This window comes from Thunnus albacares, chromosome 14, assembly GCF_914725855.1.
Source record: "Thunnus albacares chromosome 14, fThuAlb1.1, whole genome shotgun sequence".
NCBI classification, from domain to species: domain Eukaryota; kingdom Metazoa; phylum Chordata; class Actinopteri; order Scombriformes; family Scombridae; genus Thunnus; species Thunnus albacares.
The window spans coordinates 23,936,018-23,963,572 of NC_058119.1; the positions used below are offsets into that span (position 1 = coordinate 23,936,018).

At 38.3% G+C, this 27,555-nt stretch overlaps 1 protein-coding gene across 3 annotated transcripts in view; it reads left to right on the forward strand.

Moving 5' to 3' along the window:
- The first annotated feature begins 6,904 nt into the window (after positions 1-6,904).
- Positions 6,905-27,555, forward strand: part of abch1 (ATP-binding cassette, sub-family H, member 1) — a 39,813-nt gene continuing 19,162 nt past the window's right edge. The window contains exons 1-9 of one of the 3 annotated variants that reach the window (XM_044373501.1): positions 6,905-7,802; positions 8,013-8,125; positions 11,746-11,894; positions 14,825-14,984; positions 16,974-17,128; positions 19,679-19,786; positions 21,449-21,542; positions 26,306-26,380; positions 27,376-27,553. In XM_044373501.1, the coding sequence (XP_044229436.1) occupies positions 7,706-7,802; positions 8,013-8,125; positions 11,746-11,894; positions 14,825-14,984; positions 16,974-17,128; positions 19,679-19,786; positions 21,449-21,542; positions 26,306-26,380; positions 27,376-27,553 (1,129 nt within the window). In that variant the 5' untranslated portion in view covers positions 6,905-7,705. Of the gene's footprint in view, positions 7,803-8,012; positions 8,126-8,418; positions 8,707-9,312; positions 9,428-11,745; positions 11,895-14,824; positions 14,985-16,973; positions 17,129-19,678; positions 19,787-21,448; positions 21,543-26,305; positions 26,381-27,375; positions 27,554-27,555 lie in introns of those variants that run through there. The other 2 variants (XM_044373503.1, XM_044373502.1) reach the window with 2 other exon arrangements.

The window sequence follows — 27,555 nt, forward strand, 5'->3', positions numbered from 1 at the left end:
TTTTCTACATTAAGTGTAAATGCAATAAAAACGCAGTAAATTATTTTATAAAATAATAAAATAAAGGCTGTAATCTGTAAATTAATATAATGGAATATTATAGTTTTTTAACAGGATTAGTTAATTACAATTGAATGTTAAATTACATTGATTCTATGTAAAAATAAAAATAATACACATCCTATTATTGAATGTAAAATTAAGGCAACTTTCTGTTTTTTTTATAGCAAAACTTTAAATGTAATGTAAAAAAAAGTTTTTTTAAAAAAAGTAAAAAAATGATAAAAAGTCTGGCAGCAACAGTTGCCAAACACTTACCGTCAAATAGCAGTGGAAAAAAAAAGTATTAGTTATTAGTAGTTATTAGTTATTCTACAAAGAATTTTTTTAAAAATACAGATATTTACTGTAGACATTATCTGCATTTTTACAGTCCAACTGTTGTAAAATAAAAACAAAAAAAAATTATAAAATATTGCTAGAATGTTAAATAAATGTATAAATGTGCACAAAGAAATGAAAAATATTGCAGAAATACCTTAAAATTACCTTATTTAAATAATGGCTTGTTTTATACAGTATTCTTTTTTAAATTCATAGAATTATCCAATTTATCCTTAAGACTGCCCCATCAAAGCACGAATTTCTGGATGTAAAACACAAAAAAATTATGTAAAATTATATTCAAATTATCCTCTTTTAACACCCATTAATGGTATCTTGAGAGCTTTAGGCTTTAATTGTATGTGATTATCTCATCCATTTAGTAAATTCGAGTGAATTCCTGGTAAAAAAAAAAAAAAGGCTTACAAAAACATAATTTTAATAATCATTACCTCATATAAACATTATCTGAAAGTAATTACAAGCAACTATCCAATATATCTACAGACTATTCCAATTAACGTATGAGATTTACTGTATATAAATAGTATTTGACAGTAATTACAAGCACCTATCCAATATATCCGTCTGACACTCTTCTTCAGATGGATATTTTTTATATATTGTGTGTACACTGCCATCATTCTTCAGAACATGCCACTTATAGGGTATTTGAGGCTAAAGAGAGCTATTGTATTTAGGTCTTGATGCACAACATACTGGTGTTGGGGCTACATATCAAAACCAAATGGTCCTAAAATGCATGTTTGTTGTATCCTATGTTCCATCCTAATGCTGAGGAAAGCCTAGAGCTGAAACCTGTCTGTTTTTCACTGCTGTGCATTATTAAAAAGTGATATACACTTTATATGATATACACACTACAACATATTTGTGAGTGCTGATGACTTCATTTATTATTTTTGTGAGATGCTGCAGTGACAGTGTTTTTTGTTATCATACATATCATACATCCAATGACTGCACAACATTCAATTGTTTGAACATACACACACTTTGTTGATTTCTGTCTGAAGCGCAGAGACTACAGAGAGAAAATTTCTCAAGATAAAGTAACGCAAGTCATTTCCAAAGACTGTTGATTTGAAGATGATGATTCACATTCCGCTTTCAGTAAAAGTAAGGTAATCATTTTGTTTTTCTTCATAATATGAAATTTCGTATGAAGAGAGATATAAACTGAACTTGTCATGAGTTGAGCTAACACCAAGGGCAGCAGAAAGAGAAAGTAAGATAGTAGCATTCAATGCTAGCTACAACTTGACATAACTAAAGCGTTGATGTTGCATAAGTGTCAGAATTTTAAAATGTATGTAGAGTCAGCAGGGCTAACGTTAGCATTTGCTTTTTGTATGCATTAAGTAACGATAAGTCTGTGTGGCTTCAGATAACATAACGTTATGCCAGTCCTAATGAAGCTAACATTACTAAAGTTAGCTTTGAATCAGAATCTCACATCAGTCATAGTAACGTTAAATAAGTCACATTTGTCAGTTGACCAGTTATATGTTTAAGCTTGTATTCGGTCCTGCAAACATTAAATAAAAGGCTGTGGCAAGTTGTGACCTGAGAAAGACTTTAAGTGACAGCTAGTATGCAAGTGTTAATAAGTTTAACTAGTTAGCTTGATAAGTTACTAATATTATTTATTAAAGAAACATCAGACTGCCCAGCTGCTCCTAGTTTTCCTCCTCCTTTACTGCTAGTAAATACGTTGCTGTCTGCCAACTAAGTTTGTGTTGGTGTGTGTGTTCCTCGACTTTGCAGCAGCAACAACTAGCAATAATAACAATCAAATAGCAATAAAACAGCACAGTAACAGCAATATAGCACTTAAAAAATAAACACAATGCAGTAAGATTTACAGTGTGGTAGTGAAATGAGTGTAGTGTGTGTAAAGTGCTGTGTAAGTGTGTGTGTGTAATGTGCAGACAGGCAATTAGTGTTTATTTTTCATAAGCCTGGTTGTCTGGTGGAAAAAACTGTCTCGGAGCCTGCTGGTCCGGGCTTTGAGGCTGCGGTACCGTTTACTAGATGGCAGAAGCTGAAACAATCCGTAGTTGGGGTTAGGGTTAGAAATATAGTTGTAATACACTTGGAAAATAATAGAACAACTCAAAATATGTATGTTTTAATGTAATGTTAGTATATCAATGTGTCACAAATTTATTGATAAAATAAGTATTTTAATCATGATAATTATTTGAACTTTGCATCCCCCAGCCTCTTCCTTCACATATGGCCTGCATGGTTATTGGAAGGTTCCGGGCCTCAACATCCCCATGGTCATACCCAGCCTCATCACCCTGCAGGAGGGCCTTGTCAGCCAGGGGAAAGCCAAGTGGAGTTTAAGGAACTGCTTCTGGGTGCTACACTGCATGACCCAGACCTACTATCTGTTTCCTACTATCTGTTTGCCTCCTTCCTGAGGGTAGGAGGCAAAGTTGCCATTGTGTCTACATTGAAAAGAATACAGGCAACAATGTTGACACCTGTTGGTGTGTAGGTACTTTTAAGAGTATGATACACATTTTCTGCTTTTGTATTCTCAGGACAAGGCTTGCTGAGGCTCTTTGCAGAGGATCATAGCCATTGTTGGAATTCTGAAAGGAAATGGGTGACTTTCAATCTGTCCTATGAACTTGAGGCTTTTTTTAGCATGCAGATTCACATCTGTATGTTAATACTGATTATTTATTAGCTTATTTGTTTGTTTCTGGAAGGAATTTAGTTCCTGCTTTTGAATTTAGCCTGTATTTCCATGGCCAAGGAAAGTTCAATAAATATTTGTCAGAGGTTGGTGACTCAAGTCGCATGGCGTGATGCAAGTCGCGAATTTGAGGACTCGCAACTTGGTTGACTAACGCTGATAAGACTCGACTTGACTTTGACTTGAGGCAGATGACTCGAAAAGACTTGACAGTTTTTATTTAGCTGAATCACCTATTTGCATCATTGTAAATATTGAGCATGAACAGCTAACGTTTTGAGACATGAAAGGGTGGCTTCTAGTGTGGTGTGCACAACCCAGGCTTTAAAGACAGTGTCTAGCAAGACCTAGAAAACAATGCAAGACAGGATTGAGCTCAAAGCTTGTTGAAAGCATTTTCCCATACCTGCGCTGGTTTTCTCTCAAGCTAAATATTACCTGACCGTTTCTGATTCAGACAAGACAGCGTATGAATTGACAGCTTTTCATGACAGAGCTTCATTAGTCTGTTCGCAGTCCCTCACTAGTTCAAAGTCAATGTAATTCAACCACAGCAGAATCGTCTCCTTCTCTTTAATCAACTGTGTGACAAATGCAATCCTTCAAGATCAGGCAAACAAGATGGTATTTTTCCTTGATGATGCTTGATGTTTGAACAATTTCAGTATTCTAAATCAATGGATGTATTAGTCTACACAATCCACAGCAGAAAAAAGTAATCATCAGATAATAAAGATAAAAATACTATATTTCGTTGTGCAAGCGCCAAATGCGGGTAGATTTTCCATTTGGTGAGTAAATATACCAAAGTAGTCATGTGTTGCAGACAGAGACACAGGCTGTAGTATAACTTGCAGTTTTTTTATGTGCACACTTAACAACCACAACAAAGCAGTATATGTAGCTTACAGTTCACCAGCATATTTTTGCTGCTGATAAAACCCTCTGGCTTTGTGCTAGTTCCCCTTCTTCTACTACTTCTGCTTCAAAACTCTTACCTTACTCAAAGGCGCAACCTGGTGGCAGAATGGCAGAAGTCATACAACATATCCACACACATTAATACTGCGTAAAATACAAAATTATGAACCCTAGATCCTGGAAAACATGTTAGATCCCCCCCCCCCCTGCAGATTTATACATTTGTTTAACATTGTAGCAATGTTTTATAATGAGATTTTCTTTTTATTTTACAATGGTTGGACTGTAAAAATGTAGACAATGTCAAAAGTAAATATCCGTAGTTTTAAAATAAATCTCTGTAGAATAACTAAAGGTTTTTACTGTTATTTGACGGTAAGTGTTTGGCAACTTTTGCTGACAGACTTTTTACAATTTTTTTTTTACAGTGCGCCTCTCTATTTTTCTGCCAAAGAAATCCTATCAAGAAGTGGAGTTTTTTATTATTATTGCTGTTGTTTTTTTAAAAGCATTTTTGGCTGAATGTTCAATGTAATGGTCAATCTATTTTTGTCCTCGATGATGGGAAAATTGTTTTTTAAGCAAGAGGCAAGAAGGACACAAGACATAAAAATCTTCTTCCCACATGTGCAGCACTGTACACAATGAGACAGTTTTATTTATACAGCACATTTCATCACAGCTAAACTCAGTCTGCTTTATATAAAGATGCATACAGCAACAAGTGACACGAGGATATATATTAAATAAAATACAAGAACAAACAACTTGTCATAAAGTCTGTTAACAGTCATGTCCAATTAAAACAATTTTCCAGCAGCAGAAGCAACAACAGACAGCGTCAAATCACATCCTGTTTGTCTTTGACTCACAACAGACACCATTGACACCTGTTTGCTCTCATCATTTTCAAGCAGGCAAAATGCTTAATTATATCTCTACATGCGCTGTAAGCATTTTGAATACATGTGTTTTCTCACTTCTGCTATAAAAGACAGAATGATGACCTAATTACTTGATTTATCGTTTGTTTAATGGTCAGTGCAAATACAAATACTGTTTACACTACATGTAACATTAACATCATGTGTAGTTTTTGTAGGCTGAAGTAATTTGTGAGCCTTGTTACTCTGCGATCTTTCCTTGCCTAAAGCTGCAATCATGCCATCAGACATCTGAGGATGAGGGGGGATTTCTCTTTCTCTCTTTTTTTTCCTCTACTTTTAAGGATTCTTTTATGTGGGTTTTTCTCTTAGAGAGCTTCAGCCAGATCAGGAAGCATTAGCTGTTGTGGGCCTGTAAAGACTATTTAAAGCCCCTCGCCACTCAAAAATGTGGTTTTTCTTCTTGTTACTTCACTTGGATGTTTGAGCTTCACTGTGAAGAATTATTTTTCTTATTTAGAGTTTGACTCTGGAGGGCTGTTTCACGTCCATCAGCCGAAGACGGAAAGTTTCTCTGTACTCACCGTATATCTGAGTTAAAGGCCTACGAGCATGATATGTGACATCGCAGTTTGGATCCAGTCATGATACAATATGCAACTTACACAAAGGTGATGTGGAAACCTGAAGCCTCCAGTGCACAAACACTGAGACTGGACTTAACAGTGAAGTAGGAAACATCTTACATCCTGTAGTTACACTTTTTGAATGAAAATGTTTCCATATTAATAGATTCTGGATTCATCAATGAGGGAGAAGTAGATGTAATTTTAAGTATTTCTAAGTATTTGTAATTGTATTTGTAATTGTTGTAAAACAGGTCTGGAACAGATCTTTAAACACTGTGTGTGATATTATGCTATGTAGGTAAACCAGCCCAAATGAGACCCTGCTGACTCTGATTGGTCTGGATCTGACCTTACTGTGCCTACCTGTGGTGTTTACCTGTGTTGAGTGCTTCTAATCCAGTTGATAAAGGATTTCTATGCTGTAAACGCTCTTGGGGACAAAGGATGAATTCTGGTGAAGTTATTTTGTTCATATTGATTTTAGGTATAGAAGCTATTCCATCTGGTTCTACTTCTAATCTGTATTGAAGGAATGCTACCACTGTAACTTTTGTCCTCCCCTTCTGGCAGTGACAGTAACTACAAAAACACTGTCGACGTGTTTACGTCATAGACTCCGTCATAGCCTACTCTGTCGCTACTGTTGTGGCTGTGAAATGGTGGATATATTGTTCTGAACATCACACAACCCCTGCGAAATTATTCGTTTCACTATAAGAATTTGATCCATTTGGTCTGATAACATTTGCAAAGTCTAAAGGAGTTGCATGATTTAATTATTTTCTCCCATTCAAGTTAGCTGAGGGCTAACTGGTCAGCTGGCGGAAGTCTGTGGGGCACATGCTCTGCCCATAGAGCATGTGTAGTATGCATTTATCTGATGGATGTATAAAGGGAACTGGATACAGTGTTGAGGGCATGGCCCTGCTTCTCAGTGGCACATGAAGCCAAAAAAGCCACTTCCTGAAAACATATTTCACACGCTCTATGGGCCCAATGCACCCATGGAACATGCTCACTAGAGACTTCCACAAGCCGAGACCGCTAACTTCTGGTTTAGCCCTGTTGCTAACTTGAATGGGGATAAAACTATTCAATTGTGCACCTCTTCTAGACTTTTGAAATATGATCAGACCGAATGGATCAAATTCTGCTCGGAAAAGAGTCATTTCGCGGGTTTTGTGACACTCAAAAAAATGTATCTGCTGATTTACAGATGTCTCTTTCACACTGTAAATTTATGGGAAAAAGTCTTTTTGGGCCCAATAGCATCACGTGCTGTTGTAATTACACAGTTTGGCCACTATGTCAAATTAGCTTCAAAGCCCAACACTATTTCTGGGGGCTTGATTCATCCGGCTAGCAGGGGAGTTTCACCACAGACACCAGGTTTAAAATCTCCAGTGTACTGTGAAATACAGAGAGATTTATCTGGTAGTGACAGGCTTAATCAGCATTGTGTGAACTCATTTGGTAAGAGCTTGAATGTAACGGACGTTCATTTATATGTAAAAGTCCTGCACTTCACCTCTGCACATTGATAATCAGTTATTAAACTCCACTATGTCCTCATGCAGGCTCCTCTTTTATTAGTTCCTTGGTTTGTGCTTCCATCTTGTGGTTTCTGTGGGAACAACAACATAAACTGAAACGAATTTGAAAATAATTACATCATTTGCTCACAGGTCTTCTATGCAGATTCTGGAGTGAAAGGGTGAGAAGGTTTTACCTCTGTCAAGATGAAACAGTCTGATACATCATCATACCCAGAGGAAGTGAAGGATAAATGCAACAGAAGAAGACCTTCTTCAGCAGACACATAATACTGAAGGTGAAGGATCTTGGTTAAATGAGATGACTGCAGGCTATCAGTCACTCCTCCAGGCAGGTTGGCTACATTTCAAAAAGTATCCATCAGATCAAGTTATTTGGTGTTATTTTGAATATTAAAATATATATATAAATATGTGCACAAAAGTGATTTAACATAGTTGCACTTGTTTCCACACCAGTGTCAATTCCTTGTTTTGTTCCCCAAAAACAAGTGTACTGAATATAGTCAAAATAATAGAGAACAATGTACATGGCTATAAATAAATATTAAAAATAACATAAAGTGAATTCATTTAACCACTTTGGCAAATTATTACTTTTAAATGAAGAAAAATAAGATGCTGAACCTCATCATTGCTAATCAAATTACATGTCATATGGCTATATTTTGCAGTGGAGCATCAGCCCCTGCAGCTACAGGTTAGTTCATGTGGTCTGCGGCCCCTACGGGCCCACAACCGATCAGAAAGTTCACCAAAATCCAGTAATTTACAGATCAGTTGTTGCTCTATGCAGTCTGCAGGTACAGCAGATTGTGTGACTTCAGTATAAAGAGTCTCACAGCGCATCCCTCCATCCCTCCACCCCCACACCCCCCCTTCTCTCTCTCTCTCTCAGTCTCTCTCGCAGCGACCCAGCCGGCTGCCCGGTCCGCTCTCCTCCCTGCTGCCATGGCCGCGGAGGCTGCCAGTCGGGATGATGCGTCCCCCGGACTCGCAGACTGCACCGAGATGGAGGAGCGGGTAAAATGCTGTTTAGTATAATACAGGGTGTTTTCTTTGCGAAAATAAAACGTTCAGGATTGAGCCGGTGCCTGACAGCGGGCCTTTTCCTGCAGGAAGGCTGCAGCAAACCCGAGATGAAGGAAACTCTGCAGGATGCAGCCGCAACGATTTTTGTTGTTTTTTTTTACTATTGGTATAATATACAGCTAGATTTTTTAGGCGAAAAGAGGAGGGAGGGAGGATGAGCCTTATCGTTTTAACATCATAGAGAGAGGGAGAGAGGGAGGGAGGAAGAGAGGGAGCGCCGTGCACGTTTGAACGCGCACCGCGCCGCTGCTGCTGCTGCTGCTGCGCTCTCATTGACGCGCTGATGTGAAGGGAGAAGTGAAAGTGCAGCAGCTGGTCGATGGATGTAGGCTACCGAGGCTCAGCTTATAAATAGCCCCGACAGTAGCCAGCAATTCTTTAGCAGTTTCTGCTCGGAAAGCCTCAACACTCGCTGCGTTTGCTGCTGAATCCCGAGATATTTGAGCGCGCCTGTCAAGCCTATTTTCTTCCACTTGGCGGTGACGCAAGTTGGCATTAACTTGGCAGGCAAGGTAGGAATTCTTCCTGATTACCAGAGCAGAGCATGAGTATGAATGAAAAGGGAAGCTTTGTTGTGCAGATTGAGATCATCATCAGAGGAAAGTGTCCACCCAGAAGAGGCACAACGTGCTGTTTTCTCTATAGGCCTGTTCATCAATAAGATAATGGTTAGATGAGAGGGGCTGCGACTGTAGCCACACTTTTGGGGATTTTCTATCAGTTCTATTTTTGGATTAATCTATCAAGCACTTAAAATGTCAAAACTAGATCCCAGCTGTGTTCATTCAGAATGAAAACCAAAAAATACCAACATATTAATTTTATAATGACATGAAACAATGAAAGGCAAATTAATCTTACAACTTGTGAAGCTGTAAGCATCAAATATTTAGTGTTCCCTTTACAAATAGCTACAAAAACTCACTGATTTGACATTTTAAAAAAATGAAAATGACATTTTCTGTCAATACTATAGACTTTGGAGTAAAGCCACCTGTTATATAGGCTGTGGAGAAGGGTGTGTGTGTAGTTGGGTGGGTATTCTTCTGAGGAAATACATCCAGTCTCCACCAGCGTGCACGGAACCTGTTCTTCCACTTTGCATTTATGCACTGAGATGATCGTGTCAGCTGATATTCACATGCTCTTTAGTTGTTGTCTTCAGCCTGTAGACACACTCATCAGCCGCTCTTCATCCTTTCCACTTCTACCTTTTGTCTTCATCTTCTCGGGGTGAGTTTTTGCTCAAAATGCTCATTTCTTCTCCATCAGCTTGATTCCTGTCAGTGTGTTTTCCTCTAGATAAGGAAACTCTTCCTTTTTCAAGCGTTATCTCAAATGTCACCGATGGATCTTAACTGGGTTTAAAATCAGCTTGTCGTCTAGAATGATCACAACCACCAGCAACCTCCAGCTAATTCATACAGAATGAGGCTGAGATCTGTTTTTAGTGATAATATTGTATATTTTGCAGATGTAGGCTATAGTGCCAAAGGTGAGACCAACCAAATGCATCAGATTATGCAATGCAGTCTCCCTAATCTCCTCGCTGGAAAATGAGAGATGCTGGATTTAAGGAGGGAGTTAGTTGGAGACTGGGGGAAACCCGGTGAAAGAAGGCTGTTATTAGAGATTACTGGGCAAAGAATCGTTTTATGACCCAAATACTTTGTCTGCTGAAGCTTGACAAGATGCAGAGAAAACAGCGGGAATATCAGCGCTCGAGAGGACTTTTTTTCTGACATGTTGTTGTGCTAGAGGTGGCATTCATCTCAAACTTTTGAGTTGAGGGCAAACTAGTTTCTCCCTCCACTTGCATTCTTGAAAAAAAAAAAAGAAAGACTAATCTGGTTGCCTCCCCCAGTGGTTTGGTGACTGGCTTACATAGAAGAATGGTTTGCATTTTTCTTCTCAGCTGCTTGCAGTAAAGCCTTGTTAAAGCACCACTCCTAGTGATGGAGCTACAAACGTCGGCTCTGCAAAGGAAGAAAATCTGAAGTTTGTAGTTTTATTTATTGTTTCCCAGAAAGATTTGCAACAAAAGTTTTTGTTTTTTAGTTCTTACCCTCCCTCTGATACTGCCTGAACACACCTCACATTTGAATTCTGAACACTAAATGTGATATATGTTAGTCTGTAGGAATATAAGGATTCACAAAATTCATGGTTCAGTTAGACTGTTTGATATGTTTCAGTACAACAGTGTGCCTCACATTACCATTTATGATAACCAGGGCTGCATCTAATGATTTTTTTCACTATCAAATAACCTGACGATCATTTTGTCTATAAAAATATCAGAAAATATGTCTTAGAGATCATGGTGACGTCTTCAAATGTCTTGTTTTAAGATATAAGATATTCAGTTTATTATCATGTACGACACAAAAAGTTTTAAATCCTCACATTCAAGAAGCTGCAATCAGGAAACGTTTTTAGCGTTTTCCTTAAAAACTGCTTAAAACTATTATCCGATGACCAAAATAGTTGCAAATTAATTTTCTGTCAGTCAGCTAATCTATTAATCGACGAATCGTTGCAGCTCTAGAAAACATTCAGTTTAATATTTAGGAGATTTTGTGAGTTACTTAACCCAGTTATGGTCATTTATCAGCAGTATGACATCATTCAAAAGCAGTGTAACAGTATAACAAACCCTTTCAGATGAAGTGACAATAGCAGAAGAATCTCAACTCAAGCACTTTATTGACAGATTTTAAACAAAATGTGTCTGGATTTGCTTAAAAACAGTGTTAAGTTGAGAGCCTTGTATTGAAAGAGCCACATATTCGTCTAAGAGGCTGTTTAACTGAGGATTTAAGCTTCTCACAGTTAATTCGAAGTGTTGTAGGTTTTTCCTATGTGGGATTGCAGAATATTTGAGGAAGGCGCAGGAGGTTTTACAAATGGCTTAATGTCTGGGAGAAACAGGTGCCAAATTTGTGGCATTGTTGAGGGAGAGAGAGTGAAAAAGAAAGAGGAAGACGAGACAATTTTGGCCCTATTTTAGTTGTGAATGTATTACAATCAAACCACTTCAGTGACAGAAACAAACTGCAGCAAGATTTTTAAAAAACGCCTATAAAGTTCACCGTAAAACCTCATCACAATCAAAACACTTTTAACAGCTCACTGCAGGTCTGTATGAGTATATTATGATTGAAACTGCCAAACATACACAGTATTAATTCAGTGTCAAAGGATAGACACTGGATTAATTCCTCATGTAAAACCTTCATTCTTAGAGGAAGAGTGTATAGTTTAACCTCTGAAATATATTCATCCATTCTTGCTCTCTAATGTCTACAGTCTTAAATAGTCCAGCAGCAGCTCAACAGACAGAAGAAGCTGCTGAAGAAGAGCTTATCCCAAAATGAAGGAAAAATACTATTTATAGGCTCAAGATTTATCATAAGCCCTCATAAAGTATGTGCATACGACGCTTACAGTAAATAGTGAAGAACAAGTGCAACATCTGAAATCTGAAAATAATCAGTATATGTCTGCAGAAACACAGTCTTCTGTTTAACAAAGTACCATCTCTCTTCTAGCTGACGGAGGGGACCATGACGGCTGATTTGGAGGCTCCTCCGCCTGCTGGACAGGGGGATTCTGCGATCCGGTGTCAAGATGTGTGCCGGTCGTACGGCAAACTGAAGGTCCTCAGCGACCTCAACCTGACTGTACCGCAGGGACACATGTGAGTGGAGTCAAATCTGTCGCCATGGCTGTGATTTCAGACTGTTTTACTTGATTTATAAAGCATCTGTCTCTTTATCAACTTGTCAAAACTAAACCCAGCTTCAAATGAGAGTTTCTGTTTAACTGTACATGTGCTTGATATATTATTTAACTTTAACTATGTTTTTTTAACCAGTCAGGTCAGGTTAACATTGCAATAGGGAACTGGAGAGAACAGAGAGGAAAGAAGAAGAAACAACAATTAGAGCAGGAAAAACAAACATAAAAAAAAATATTTAAAATTCTGACTACATCTGTCTTTATTGGGAGACACTGTAAGATTTTTTAAAAACTTTACCATCTGTTGCACTATACCTCCTGTTCACACCTGGCATTTAATTGCGTCTTGGGTGATCTGATCACAAGTGGACATCTCGAAGTACAGGAGTGAATGCAGCCAAGACGTATTGAGGACACATTGAAATCTGATCGCTCAGACCACATTCGGAGGTACTCTTGGCCACCTATGGCCACGTTCTTTTAACAATGTGAATGTGTCCTGGGCCACACTGAAGGATCATCCACTCAACTGACGTCCTGTGCGTAAGAGGAAGTACATATTAATTCACGCGCCAACGGTGTCATATTAAAGTTTGAAACAACAACAAGCAAAATGGATTCTTGTGGATGGAGTACACATGAAACACATGATGTTCATTTGGGAGAAAGAGTTTTAATTTTGTCCATGCGCCAAGGTCTTTGCAAACTTCTTCTTCTTTTAATTTCTGGCAGACTAGACACAGGAAGTACATTGCTGCCTCCCACCGGTTAAAAACAATAACGCATTTGGTCTTTGCAAACAGAAATGATGTACAAGTCTTTATTTGCATATAGAACAGGGAAGTGAGATCCGATCACAAGCGGTCACTCGGGACAGATGTGGAGACGCACTCTAATGTCAGAACTGACGTACGTGTGATCGGAGGCACAAGCAACGTACTTGTCCTTCACCTCCCAGTCAGTAGATGTTTTCTCAACATGCAAATAAGGCATTCTTGGGTGAGGTGTCCAGGACCTGGCTGACAAGTCTACTCACCCTTTTTCTTTTGTCATGTATCTGCTGACTGATCAGTTGCCAAAATCTCAATTTCCTGAAAGACAGTCAGGTTTATCATTAGTAAATCCACTTTGTTTGACTCCTGAAAGCCGAAACCGGAAGATTGTGTCACCCAAACACAGTGAGAGTTACAGAGAGACAGTTGAAGACATCCAGGATGGTGTAAAAGATGTTAATGTATTCTGTGGTTAAAGGTATTCTGTAGTCCAGCTCTAAGTGCCTTTCCCTGCATGTGAGATTCATACTGTTCTCACACATACCTGCATTTTTTAAGTGACACATGAGATGAGGAAGATTGGGGAAAAACAGAAACCTTCAGACAGAAATTGTTTATACTGGTGTGACAGTCCTGAACAGAAAAGGGAAGTGAGAGTCTGTCAAAGATAAAGCGCTTCTCACATTTTTCACAGGATGGAAATGTGTGTGAAGTGTGAAATGACAAATGTGATACAGTGTTACACCTGGAATGCACTCAGAGAAACTGTGTCAGTATGATGCATGTGATCTGTTTGGTTTTTCTTTTTATTTAATACAAAATAATTCTTCAATGCAGTCATTTCTGAGAATCAGCTTAAAGAAGAATAATATTTAAAGAAAAGACAAAAAATGTCTCTGGTAATGTGCATTTTATTCTTCAATTTTGTAGTTTGAAATACACAAAGTAACTCCCTCTAAAACCTCAAATTTGTAGTTTTTATATGTCTGTTTGTGTAATCATGAGGTTTCGAGGTGTTGGTAGGCGCATATGTAAACTTTGGTCAGAGCCAGGCTAGCTGGTTCCACCTGCTTCCAGTCTTTATGCTAAGCTAGGCTAAACGTCTCCCACCTCCAGCTCTGTACTTAACACACAGACAGGAGAGTGGCCTCAATCTTCTCATTTAACTCTTAGCAAGAAAGCGGATAATATGTCAAACTATTCCTTTAAAGACACTTTAAAAACTTTGGAAGTCAGTGACTGATATCAAAATAGAGGCTAAACTAAAAAAAGATAATGACAGCACCTTCACCCAACATTAAACACCTGAAATACTTTGAATCCTGAACAACAGATGATGATGAATGACAGCTTTGTTTTGTTGCCACTGTAACAAGTGAAAAGTGGCACGATTTTGGCCAAGATGGCATCTTAACCTACACATAACCGAACTCAAACTTGATGAATAACACCACAAATGCACTGATATCAAATATATTCTATCTATCTCAATAAATCTCAATAAAAACATTGTTAAAAAAAAGCAGTGGTAAGGAGTTGACGGGTCAAGTGGCCTGATTAGAGATTGTATAATTATTTCTGTGTCTTGAATTCTGGGTAAAAATATAAAGCTGATTTTTATGAATGTAGCTCAACCTGGTTCACTGTGAATGTCTGCTGTGACAGTTGTTTACACAATCTAATTGTAGGTCCCTTTAAAGGACTGGTATGCAACTCTGACACAACACCTGCATATAATACAGACATCTGGTTATCTTCAGATGCTTACGTAAACATGATCCACCGTATGTTCTCTGTTGAAAATACTGTTGAAGGGCAATCTGAGTTCCTTCCTTGCCTGACTGTGTGTGTATATAAGCTGCAGTTTCTCTAACATGGTGCACTAGTTCCCATTCACTCACTTAGTGACAGAGGAGGCTATTTAGAGCTGCACCGGCGCCTTTGTGTGTCAGAGGGAAGTCCGCTATCACAGCATCATCGCCACAATATTTACGTACTGTTTTCTATGAAAGTGAAACCTCATGGACAGATGATAAACAAACAAACCGTTACGTTTGCAAGATGAATAATTTAACAGAGATCCTTCATGTTTTATCATTCTGATTCTGTGTTGCAGTTATGGCCTTTTGGGCCCCAGCGGATGTGGGAAGACCACGCTGCTGAAATGCATTGTGGGAACTCTGAAAATCTCAAAGGGTCACATCACCGTGTTGGGGAAGCCCCCTGCATTTCCCGGTCATGATGTCCCAGGGAAGAAGGTCGGGTACATGCCGCAGGTGAGAAACACATATCACGTTAATTTCTCCTGTTTAAAGGTGTGTTTGAATTAGTGTGTAATACATGTGCACAAACCGTTTTCATACATGCTTGTTAAATGTATAAATTTATCCTTTGCTATATACTCAAAGGCTGAATCGGTGTGCCCAAGGGTGCTTAAATATTATCCATAAATTTAGAGCTGCAACAATTAGTCGATTAATCGATTAGTTGATCGAAAGAAAAAGAATCAGTAACTATTCTGTTTAAGTCATTTTTCAAGCAAAAATTGGTTCCAGATCCATAAATGTGAGAATTTGATGCTTTTTCCTGGTCTTAAAGTAAAGTCAATTGAATATTTTTGGGTTTTGGACTGTTGGTCAGAAAAAACAACACAAAAGATCAAAAGATTAATGGATGAAATAATTGGCAGATTAAGCGATAAGGAAAATAATCGCTCTACACAACTTTATTCAAGGCTTTTAACATACCAAAAGGTCATTTTATTTCTCTAAATGGACTTCCTCTTGTCCTTTTTCTGAGCTATATGTTCAGTCAGAGAGCTTTCTCTCTACATTTTGGTTGCTAATCTGATCTTAAATTCAATTCAGGTTTAAGTAGAGTTGAAAAGAATTTAAATTATCTATAAATTGCTTTTTTTTTTAAAGAGTGTAGATTCCCTGTGAAATTCTTTGCAGCACTCTCTTTGCATTAAGCCCATTTTCTTTGTCTCACAGTTCCACATTTTACCCTTTGTTTGTCCGAGGCAGGGTTCTTAAGTATGCATGTTTTCTAAAGAAAATTCTGGCCTCACATTACCATCAGGGAGCTGCTCATTACAGCTGTAACTCTTGGATTAGGTGCTCTGCTCAGGGCCGTCTTTAATTTTGCCTCTGGTTAAGTCAGTGACCTGTACCTGAGTGAGTCTCATCACTGTCAGAGTGGATACCCGATGAGACTGATAACACACATGGCATGCGTCCCCTGTGTGAAACCCTGAGCATCACATTCGTCCCTGTAGGAAGCGATCTGTGACCCGGTGAAGATGAAATGCGACACCTCACATGTTCCCAGGGTGCGACTGTTGTGCCGCTGTGGTGAACTTGGCTCGTGTGTGTGTCGAGATGCATGACTTGTAACTTGGACTCGAACAGAGAGGCTAGCAATACATAATATATCCTAATTATTTATTGATACAATGAAATGTGCATATGAGTTATTATTTGATCCCTTAATCCTTTAAGGTTAAATATTTTCCCAGGAAATCTGGACTGTAATCCTTTCAGGAACGACAGCACGAAGTCAAAGGTCTTTGCGTACGTGCTCAGAAGGCAGCAGTTCACATGCAGATCTGTAGTATTGTGTTGTGAATTACATTATGAATTCAGTGGTTATTAGACACTATTAGATATTTCATAAATCAATTTATCAACAAAGGAACAATGGGAAAGGTGTCATGAGACTACGGTTGTGTATTTTTTGTCACAGACTGAAGTGTGTCTGTAGCACTGAGTATTGAAAACAGTCAAGAAAGCAAAGATTTGTACATTTTTACTCATTTTCGGCAAAGTTTTACATACAGCTGTTTGTGTGTGGGAAGTTCGGCTTTTTCTCTGTAATGAAAGAAAGTGTATTGTTGAGAAACACATGTTTCCTCAAAGTAAGGTGTCGGAAAAAGTATTGTAGTATTTGTTTTGGTATCGGTTCCAAAACTCAGGTATCTAATTGGAACAATTACGGAAAAATTTCAAATTATACCAAACGTACATGAGACATAATTTCCTTATGAAGAAGAGTGCAGAAGTGCAGAAAAGGAGGATTTGTAACTTATATGATGCTTCTCTCATCAGTTACTAGTATATTTGTTGGAATAAGGTGAGGTACATGATGGTGACCCTTGTGGGGGATGAAAAAGCTGCAGTATTCATGCCGTACCTGTGTTCACTGATACATTTAAGGTTTTGACCCCTCTCTAAAGAATAAAACATGGTTGCGTTTATGTTGCACAGGAGCTGGCGCTGTACAACGAGTTCACCATCAGCGACTCGCTGACCTTCTTCGGGCGAATCCACGGCCTGACGTCGAAGGAAACGCAGGTGCGGATGGACTTCCTCATTGACTTCCTGGATCTACCTCAGAAGCACAGCCTGGTCCGAAATCTCAGGTACAACCACGTACAGGTGACCTTAGAGACAGGATGGAGTGAGAACGCAGTGATTTAGAACTGAGCTTCTCCAGAAAGGTTCGTTTTTAGAGAACGTAACTATGCAGAACTGAATGTGGGTCTGTTTTATTGTGCATCATACCGCTGAATTTACACCACAAGCTGTTTGTGGACCACTCACCTACAGGTCCATCATTTTCTACAAATTTCTGCAGGTGAACTTTGGACAACATTCGATCAACAGGCATTTGGGCATCAACAACGTTCGATTTTTTAGATTAGGACAGATAACGAGATAATCAAAAAACATTTTGTCTTGTTTACATTTTTTTGCAGTAGGCAGGTTTAGTCAGTCGTGAAATACAGACAGCGCCAGACTGTAATAAATACAGCGTATCCTTAAATACAGCCGGTTCATGAAATGAGGTAAAAGTGTTTTTACAACAGTCTGATGCTTGTGGACTTTGACACTTGTGTTCCCTGCGTTAATGTGCGCATACAAAGACAAACACAGACATAATCACTCTCTCCTCCTCCACACGTCTTAAATCCAGAGCATATAAAACAATAAAATTAGCAAAGATCAAATAAAGAGATGTTATTTTTATTCTGTTATAATGTTGGATGTCTACTTTAAATATGGTTCCAAAACTTGAGGTGAACATGTGTAAAAATGCTCCCTGCAAGTCAAAAGCCAGGGCTTCAGCCTGCTGTAAACACTTTGTTTGTAATGTTACCTCTACTTCCTACTTGTGATGATGTCAGATTGTTCACACGTGCCCAGAAACGGCCATTCTTTCCATAGTCTTTGTTCTGATTGGTTAGCTTCTGGAAGCTGCGTCTTGGACAACTTCCACCGGCTCCGGAGGCTACATAGACAAACTGTAGTAGTAACATTTCACTTCTTTTTCTCATTTTTTACTCAAAATGGAAAATCTCAAATACATCCGTACATATTGGAGCCCAATTCTAATTCAAAGTATGTGAGGACAATGTGTGATAAGATAAATAAGGAGCTTTTTGAACTGTAAATCATGCAAAGACATTCCAGTGGAGCCCCCGAATAACAATAACGACCTGGAAATGTGCACGATACGTCCTCTTTTAAAGTTTAGGAAACATCATGTAAAGTTGCCAGTATATTGCATGATGTTAACTTGTGCACCAGCAAGTAGAGAACTTGATGTAAGCAAGCAAGGATCTCAGTTTCTTGTGAGACCTGGACTTTCACTCTACATTCAGCCTGCTTGCATCACCATCAAACTGTAAGTGTGAGCTTTAACCAGCGGCCTGATTGGCAGCTCAGTTTGTAATTGGTAACATGTTTACTCACCCGCCCCACAAATGATTTTATCTGCGGAGCCTTGTTCAACTTCATTGTTCCAACTTCCTGCTGCTGAGATTTCTGACAGCTTGTTTTTTGTTTTTTTTTGTGTTTTTTTTTTAAGAAAAAACTTTCCACTCAGCCGAACCTCCACTATCAGCTGCTCACTTTTTCATCATTTCCACAAAGGAAGATAGAAAGACTGAAAAGCCTTGTTCTCAAGCCATAAAAGGAAACGGTGGCAATATGAATTAAAAATAGTGTGCTTGGAATTTCGCCAAATATTTTTTTTGGGTCTCTGCTACATTCATTAAGTTATTTTTAAAAATCTGACTCTGTTCTTTAGGCCAAGTACAGACTACTGCAAGAAACAAGAGGAAACTAACAATGCACCGACTTACATCAGTAAAAGTGGTAGATTACTTAACGACCCCTTTATATTCCACAGTTATTGGAGGAAGAGTTATCAGCATCTCTTGTTGCGGCTCTTGATTCACATCCCTGATTCGTCACAAAGACCCTTCTGTTCTCAAAGAGGCCCCTCAAACCAGCTTCATTAGCACTTCATGTAATATTTATGTCTTCTGTGGTGTAACAGCCTGTCATGTTACTGAGTAACAATGCTTACTGGCAGTTTTACAGTGGATTTAGTGTATAAAGTCATTTTATTTAATAGTCTGTTGTGTTAATAATCTTGCAACGGGCTTCTCATCTTCTCCTCACTTGCTCTGCTGCAGGATTAAGTGACACATATTGTTCACTATACATGACATGAAAAATATTCCTGGTATGAGTAAACACACCATGTGGTACATGTGCTCATCGTGTGTTTCTGCTTCATGTCATCGTGTCTCTTTTGTGATCACAACACTTAGGATCAATCTGCTAATTTGTGATACATAAAAAAGGAGAATGTTTTTCAAATACTAGCAATAAAATTAGGTCAAATTGTCAAAATCCCCCCCCCCCCCTCTTGCTCAGGTCTTGTTGTTTTCCTCTGTGTTGTCAGGCAGGTTTGTCCTGCAGGTTTTGTCTGCTACTTTTGGCTCCCATCGCCTCCCTCCGGAGTGAGCGGCATGCATGTGAGAGGCGAGGTGGATTATCAGTTACGAAACAATTAGAAGTGTGGGAGATTCACCTTTGACACCCTTTGACTCCTTTTGTTTTCTCACTGGTTTTCTTTGTTTCTGTGTGTGTGTGTGTGTGTGTGTGTGTGTGTGTTGCAGTGGGGGTCAGAAGCGCAGGGTGTCTCTCGGAGCGGCTCTTCTTCAGAATCCAGAGCTGCTCATTCTGGACGAACCAACAGTAGGAGTCGACCCTGTGCTCAGGGCAAAGTATGTAAATACACACACACACACATACACATACACACCCATAATTGTTTCCTCTGGTATCACACAGCTTGTCTATAAGATCTCTTTTATGCAAGTCTTGAAAAGTACAGCCTTGTTGTTTAATTATAAACATTTGTCATTCTACACATCCCTTAAAGATCCACTGTGGGACATTCTTGTAAAAAAAACAAAAGCTCACATTGAGTGTTACTCACCAAAATGCACTGGGGTTATCCTCTAACATTGCTCTCAACAACATGCTGAATACATTTCCTTCCTCATGAAACATTTTCAGAGCTGATTTTTAAGTATTTAAATCCTACATTTATTATTATTGTCTTCTTTCCTGCCTTTGCTGGCATATTTCTACATTATTTCAGCCAGAATGTAGAGTCATTTAAATAGTGTGGAACCGTTGGCAGGACTGTATATCGTGTTGTGCATGTGCGTCTGCATCTGCTCATATCACTACTGGAGGTCAGACTTGACCGGGTACCTTTAATAAAAACATAAGAAGCTGAAGGAAGACATTTGATTTACATTTAACATAAATATATTTGTTTAGTAGTTATTGGGTTATCCTGGTTAACATCAAATATCAAAATATTTTTAAATCAATACCTTTATTTATTAATATGACAAAATCAAGGGTATTAGCATTGAGGATCCCTAACAAATTCTTCATATTTTTCATTTTCATGGCATTTTTGACTCACATTTTGATCTACAGTGTAGAAAGTGACAGAAAGCTTAGAGAGAGAGAGAGAGAGAGAAAGAAGGATGACATATGACTGACTTTATTTAGCAAGAATGATTAAATAAGTTCAGAAAATTGCATCACTAAACTCTACTGTGTCCTTTAACGCCAGGAAAATACGAAACTTAAGCTGTATCATAATAATTCAATAACCAAAACCCCAGACAAAATATTTCATATCACCATATTGTCATTATATCAATATATTAACCGGCTGTACAAACTATAGGAATCAAGATTATTTTCCTGCCAAATTCAGTTAGATTTAGTTTATTTTCCAGATATTGTTAGCTAGTTTGAGTTGAGTTGTAGGTGGTGAAAATGGTCATTTATTCCACTCCAGCTTCAGTGTTACAGCTGTGTAACTGAGAAAGGGTTTTTAAGGATAGAAGTACAAACATTCATGTCTACGTTCTACTGCAGAGCTGCAACAATCAGTTAAAAATTAGTCAAAAATTATGAAAAGTCACTGCTTTTCTTGGTCTTCACTTATAATATATAATTAGTAGTATAGTAAATTTAGTATTTTTGGATCTTAGACTTTTTGTCAGTCACCAACTTGTGTGTTAAGATATTGTGTTGCTGTTTTCATTAATAGATTAATCAAGAAAAAAAAACAGCAGATTAACCAACAATGAAAATAATTGTTAGTTGCAGCCTTATTCTATTCTTAAATAGAATAAGGTCAAGTCAGAAACACTTTTAGGAAAGCATGCTGCTCTCCGTCGGTGTTATGCACCACATCTCATTGTGTAATAGCACCACAAAGCCTCATCAGATCAGACGGCTGGCAGGCAAAACTGCTGCTGGCAAAGCCGTAAGCTTTTTCAGATGTTAAGAAAACTCTATTAGTGAGCGGGTCAAGTCTTATGTCATTTGTTTGGTTTCTTCGGTACCCTTTCTAGGATTTGGCAGCATCTGGTGGAGATTGTGAAGACGGGGAAAGTCTCCGTCATCATCACCACGCACTACATAGAGGAGGCCAGGCAAGCCAATGTGGTGAGATAACACACACAGAACCCACATGCATGTTCATAAATGCACCGAGGGAAATTATGCATAAATACGCACATGCATGCTCACAAACATTCAGGAATACGGCGGCAAAATCAATAGAACAAAGCACCTCGTCCACATTAGTCTTTATGTTTCGCTCCCTCATAGAAAAAACAACGAGTCCATTGAGGAGGTCAGTTCTGTGTCAACATGTGAGATGAAGTTTACTGTTTATTGGCTTTGACAGGAAGGACAAAAGCTCAATTTGAGGGAAGAACAACTTCCTATGGAGTTTGTGCGGAAGCTCTCTGGTGTGTTTATTTTCCATTTCACTGGATACAAATCACATTTGTGGTCACTAGTTCACTTAATTGGTTACTAGTTTTATACTCAATTATTTTGGTTCATGATTCAGTTCAAAGGAAAAGCTTGTTGATCCCAAATAAATCCCATAAAAAAACAAAAAATCAACACAGCTTGATACATCTTATTCCTCTGTGCCATAAACCTCCATAATCATTCAAAATCTATTAAAAACACTTCACTGAGCCACATTGTTGCACTGGATGACATGTTCTTGCGTTAACACTGTACAGTACAGTAGTTCATTTTGAGTCAATCCAACAAACACTGTCCTGCTCCCCTAAAAACTCACTAGACTAGAGCACTAAATGTGTATTAATCCGCTGCTGAAAATAGTCCCTAAAAATGCTACGTATACTCCTGTTATACCCCAGCTGTTTTAGGAAATTACTTTGCCTTTTTCATAAATTGAAATATGTATTTGTCATCTGTTTTTAAAGATATCTTCAGTAGCAACACATGTGCTTTGGGCTGAATGCCACAGACAGAGTAGGGAAGTCTGACAGTACTGAAAGACAGACTTACACATTGTTTGTTTAAGTCTTGTTAAGGGATTTGCTTACAGTAAGAAAAATACATAATACAGCCAGCCTTATCCTCTAAGCACAGTGTGTAAATGGATATGATTTGAGGACAATGGTAATTATGTTTTGATGTAATTTGCACATATAAATAATTTGTAAATCATATTATACTCAGAAAAGCAGAAAAGTGAATTGCTAGAAAACTAATTACCGAAAGATGTTTATTAGCTAAGATTACATGCATCTTGTCATCTGATCCTGGTGTGATGCATTAAATGACCCGTTTGGACATTGGACCTTTGCAGGCAGTGAATAAGATCTGTTCAGACTGTCAGCATACTGTGAACCCCACCCTGCTGGCATACAAATACAGACTAGTGTGAAGAAACAGACGGAGAGAAAACAGGAAGTAAGGCAGACACACATTTAAAAATAGAGCCATCAGAGAGGCTTTATAATCATTGTTGGGTTTTATTTGTGCACATACAGTCATAGATTTCAATCAAAATCATATAAAAAAACTCATAGATTTATAATAAATGGTCACCCAGGAGAACAGCAGGGCCTCACACACAGTACGAGTCATTACACACAGCTCACCCTTCATACAGCGCAGTAAGCCTATAGCGCCACATATTCATAGTACATTTAATAATCACCCGTCGCTGCCAGTCAAACTAATGCTTGGCTCAGCATAAATCCAGATATTCCATGAGTTCAGTCATTGTTTCAACAGTAATCTTCTTTCTGTATGAAGTCTTTAAAGCTGAATGCTTTACAGTTGTAAATTTATGCTGCAGATTAGGCGACAACAAGGCACATTTTTTTTCTTTTTTGTTTAAAGGTATAGTTCATCATTTGGGGAGTTAGATGAGAATATCGATACCAGGAAGCAGGGGGGAAACAGCTAGAACAATTTATTTAAAGTAAAACTATGTAACTTTTTAAAGGAGAAAAAAATACATATTCATAAGCAATAAAACACACCTTTGCTCACTTTTATGCACTAAAGGGTTTTGCATCCTTGGCTTTACTTGGTCTACTGTGACCACTAGCTTATGGTAGCTAATGTTGAGCAAACTGTAGATAGATATTGTCATTCAACTGACTTATTGAGTCAGCTTCCTGACCTAACGACTCTTTTCTTCTGTTATATACTGCTATATTGATCCCATAATTGGTTAACTCTCGTTAATTGTGGCCACAGTGGCAGCTGTTCAGCAAAAGTTACATAGTGTTGCTTTAATACTATGTGGCCTTTAGTTTCTGTGCTTTTGTAAGGAATGTGAGTAAACACACAAAGATGAAACAGAGTTGTGCGGTTTTCAGAGGCTAAAATGTCACTTCTCTTTTCTTGTACAATAACCTCTCACCTCTCATGTTACTGAGCAAGCATGTTTTAGTAAAGGGAACATGGCTGCTTGTTTTGTGAGAAGTGCTGAAGTAGTGCTATTTATTCTGTAGCTGAACAAACAGCTGCCTCTAAACCCCTTCACTGTGTGTATCTACTGTATGTATGTGGTTGGTCTGTTAATGTGTATGTATGAGAGTCAAATTGATACATTTTAAACTGGCCTTTTAATAAATTTGGGGATAAATACCTGCAGATGGAAAATGTTTTCTTAAATTAATATTTTAGAGTTTCATGCATCACTTTCATCAGTCTGTTCTCTGCTTTCAGTGAAGGATTTATTGTCTCATGATGGTTTAAATGTTGTTTAAGAGGCTTTTTCACTGCATTCAAATTCTGGGGGAAAGAAACAAAATGTTTGTAATATTTTTGTCCTGGTCTGATTTTAAGATATATTGGCATGTAACACGCCCTAACGTTCATGCATTCCAGAAAGTCTTATGGGCAGGTGCGTCGGATCATAAACTCTTTGACTGTGATAACACCAAAAAGTGCAAATCCTGCACACTGTCGGTCACTCGTTCTCACTTTATTAACAATGTTTCAGACCAAAAACATATTTAATAAAGTGATCGACAGTGTGCAGGATTTTTTTTGGTGCTTTCAAAGACATATTGGCATAAAATATTGGCAGTGACAGTGACTTCAGGTGGAAAATAGTATCTGTTCTGCCATGTCAGCAGGTCACAGAGCCTCAATTAATCAACTTGTCAGTGCAAGTATTTGTGTGTGTGTGTGTGCTGTCATATTCAAACCGAAACTCTTGCCTGCGGCACCGCATAACTCGAGCTTTTTCTGAGGCTGCACGAAACGAGGTCCAAGTTCATTTCGGCCTCTCGCTAATGCAACTACATGTAAACAGAGACACTGAAACTCTCCACTAGAACCTGTCTGACCACTCAGCTCAGTCAGCCATGTCTCCGTTCAGGGTTAAATGATAGGTGGGTGGACGAAGATCACGCTGACTGAGAGAGAATGAGGTAGATTTGCTGATTTATTTCTATTTGTGTCTGTTACACCTTGACAGAACTATGTCACACAGTGCAGCAATGCATCACTCCACTGCCAAGGAATGAGCTTTGCAAGGTCGTGTCAACATGCTCCGTTGTTGTTTCATCAGTGTTACTCCGTCTAGTAGAATAGCTCGACTTTGATCACATAGCAACTGCAAATTTTGTTTATAGCCTGTTTGACCCACTAAAGACACACACACACATACACACACACACAGACCTACAAAACAAAATCCTACTTTTATAACAGAAGCTTATGAAAACCTGCCCTGATGTGATAAAATACAACTCATTCTCCAACGAGGTTATCACAAATAGTAAGACATATTCACAATAATTGATATTCTGGGATTCTACTTATTTATCTTATACTGGTCCTTTACGCAGACCCTCAGTTCAAGCCCCCAGTTCTGATTGGTTAGCTTCAGGAAGCTGCTTCTCCAGCAGACTTCCAGCAGCTCTTGGTGGCCACGTAAACAAACAACAGGAGTAGGATTTCACTTCCTGTTCTTGTTCTTTACTCAAAATGGAAACTTCTCAAATACATGTTTGAGTGTGAATGCAATCCAAAATATGAGAGCGGACAACGCACATAACCCATGGAGCAACCTTAGTTACAAAGGCTACAGAACAGACGGCTGTTTGTGGGCACATGTGAACAATCTGACATCAGTTCGATGGGGAAGTGGAGGCAAACAGAGAAGGCTGAAGCCCTGACTTTTGACTTGCAGGGAGCATTTTTACATACGTTGTTGTTCTGGAACTTTGATCATGTTTAATAATAGAAATCAGACATTATAACAGAAAATCACAAAAAGCATGATATGTCCTCTTTAATAAAATATAAAATAATGCTTGCTGTAATAGATGTGAAAAGTATTTGTTCCATGACAAAATCTTTTTAGCGCACAAGAATTGATGAGTTTTGCATCTCTAGTAGCAAATACAGCCAAACATGATGGCTGAACAAAGTTAAGACTGACAGAACAACAACAATAAATCAAAAAATGTCAAACGTTCTTTCTCACATAGAAATGTATTTTTGTGATCATGGAGGAAAAATTCTCCTCAAACATTTAAGCTATTTCTTCATCAATTATTATAATTTTTACCAATTACCAATTAACCATAGAGAGGCAAAACTGTGGGCATATTTTTGAACATTTTGGGCCTTTTTTCTTTCATATTTAGAAAATGTTCAGCTCCAAATGTGGAGGGGACGTTGAACTGAGTGTTGTTGGACTATTCAGGAACTTTTGGCCAGATGTTTCTAAAAAAAAGGAGAAAAAAATGTCAATCTGTCTGCTCACACTGTTGGATTGACAAATGTTCTCTGTAAAGTGCGGAACAGAAACACCACAGCTGCCGATAAGAGAAAAATATCACTTATAAATAAAACTTTTATCAAACAGATCGTCTCTCTACATTGATTTAACACTCCTGTCCTTTTTTTAGGTCGGTCTCATGCGGAACGGCCGCTTGCTGGCTGAAGGTCCTCCAGACGACGTCATGAAGCAGCATAGTGCAACAGTAAGTACTTTTATAGCCCTCATGGGCTCTGTGGACACTCACAGGTGCTGATAGGCAGGGAAGGGAGTTTCTCATGGGACCACAAGGCAAGTTACTTTGAGAGCAGTTCAGTGTTGTTTATTGAGTTTCACAGTCATTGAAATCTGAAATAAACATAAAAGAAAAGAAAAGAAACAAGGCATCAAGGCAAGTTAAGGAAGATTAGAAATGCCAAAAGAAAAACAAATGAAACAATGAAATAAAGTGAAATACAACACAAAATGTTACATTTATTTCCTTTTTATGGAAGCATTTACTGTCATTTAACTTTTTGTCTTTTACACCTGAACGATTTGTTTTTTATTGTGACATGAAATTTCCTACCACATTAAAATCAAATCACAACACAGAAAACAAAGTGAAAGAGGTGCATTACATTGCAGTGTAGACCAACAGAGGGCAGCGAAGACATAAGAGATACTAAGTTACAAAACACTCATTAGTTTTCATGAGGAGGTGCTGCAGAGCTTATGGAGATGCATCATCAGAAAAGGAATACAAAGAAAATACAAATAGCAATGTATAATGTATTTTACCTGGTTTTTATTTAGGCACTTTACATCTTCCGTAAGAAGTGATGCAACTTTTCAAACTGTAAATTGTTGCCACATTAATGTAATTTTGAAAATGAGATGCATAATCTATGAAAACTTCTTTCAAAACCCAATCAAGAGATACTGCGCTTAACAAATGGACCAAGAAACAGAGCAGAGATCTGATTTCTCCTTCTGATGCAACTTCAATTGTGAGGCACAAAAAATATACAAATTTAAACATGTTAGATTAAACGAACAAGCAACTTTAATATGTCTCATTGAAAATAAAACAGAAAAAAAACAGTTATGCAGTGATATTTTCTGCTTTGTGAAGACAAAGTGAAGCCTTAATGGGGAAAATAATATTGTACACTTATCATCTGGTCCGTCTTTACATTATGCATCTATTATCTATTGCAGACCTTGGAGCACGCCTTCCTGCAGCTGTGTGAGACGTCAGACCAGATCGGCTCTAAACGGGGGTCCAGTCCGCAGGGAGCGTTGGAGAACAGCCAATCATTCGAGAGCGGGCGCGACGAGAGCCGGCCGATTCTGGGAAGCGGAGCAAGAACTGCAGAAGAATTCCCCAAATATTCAGGT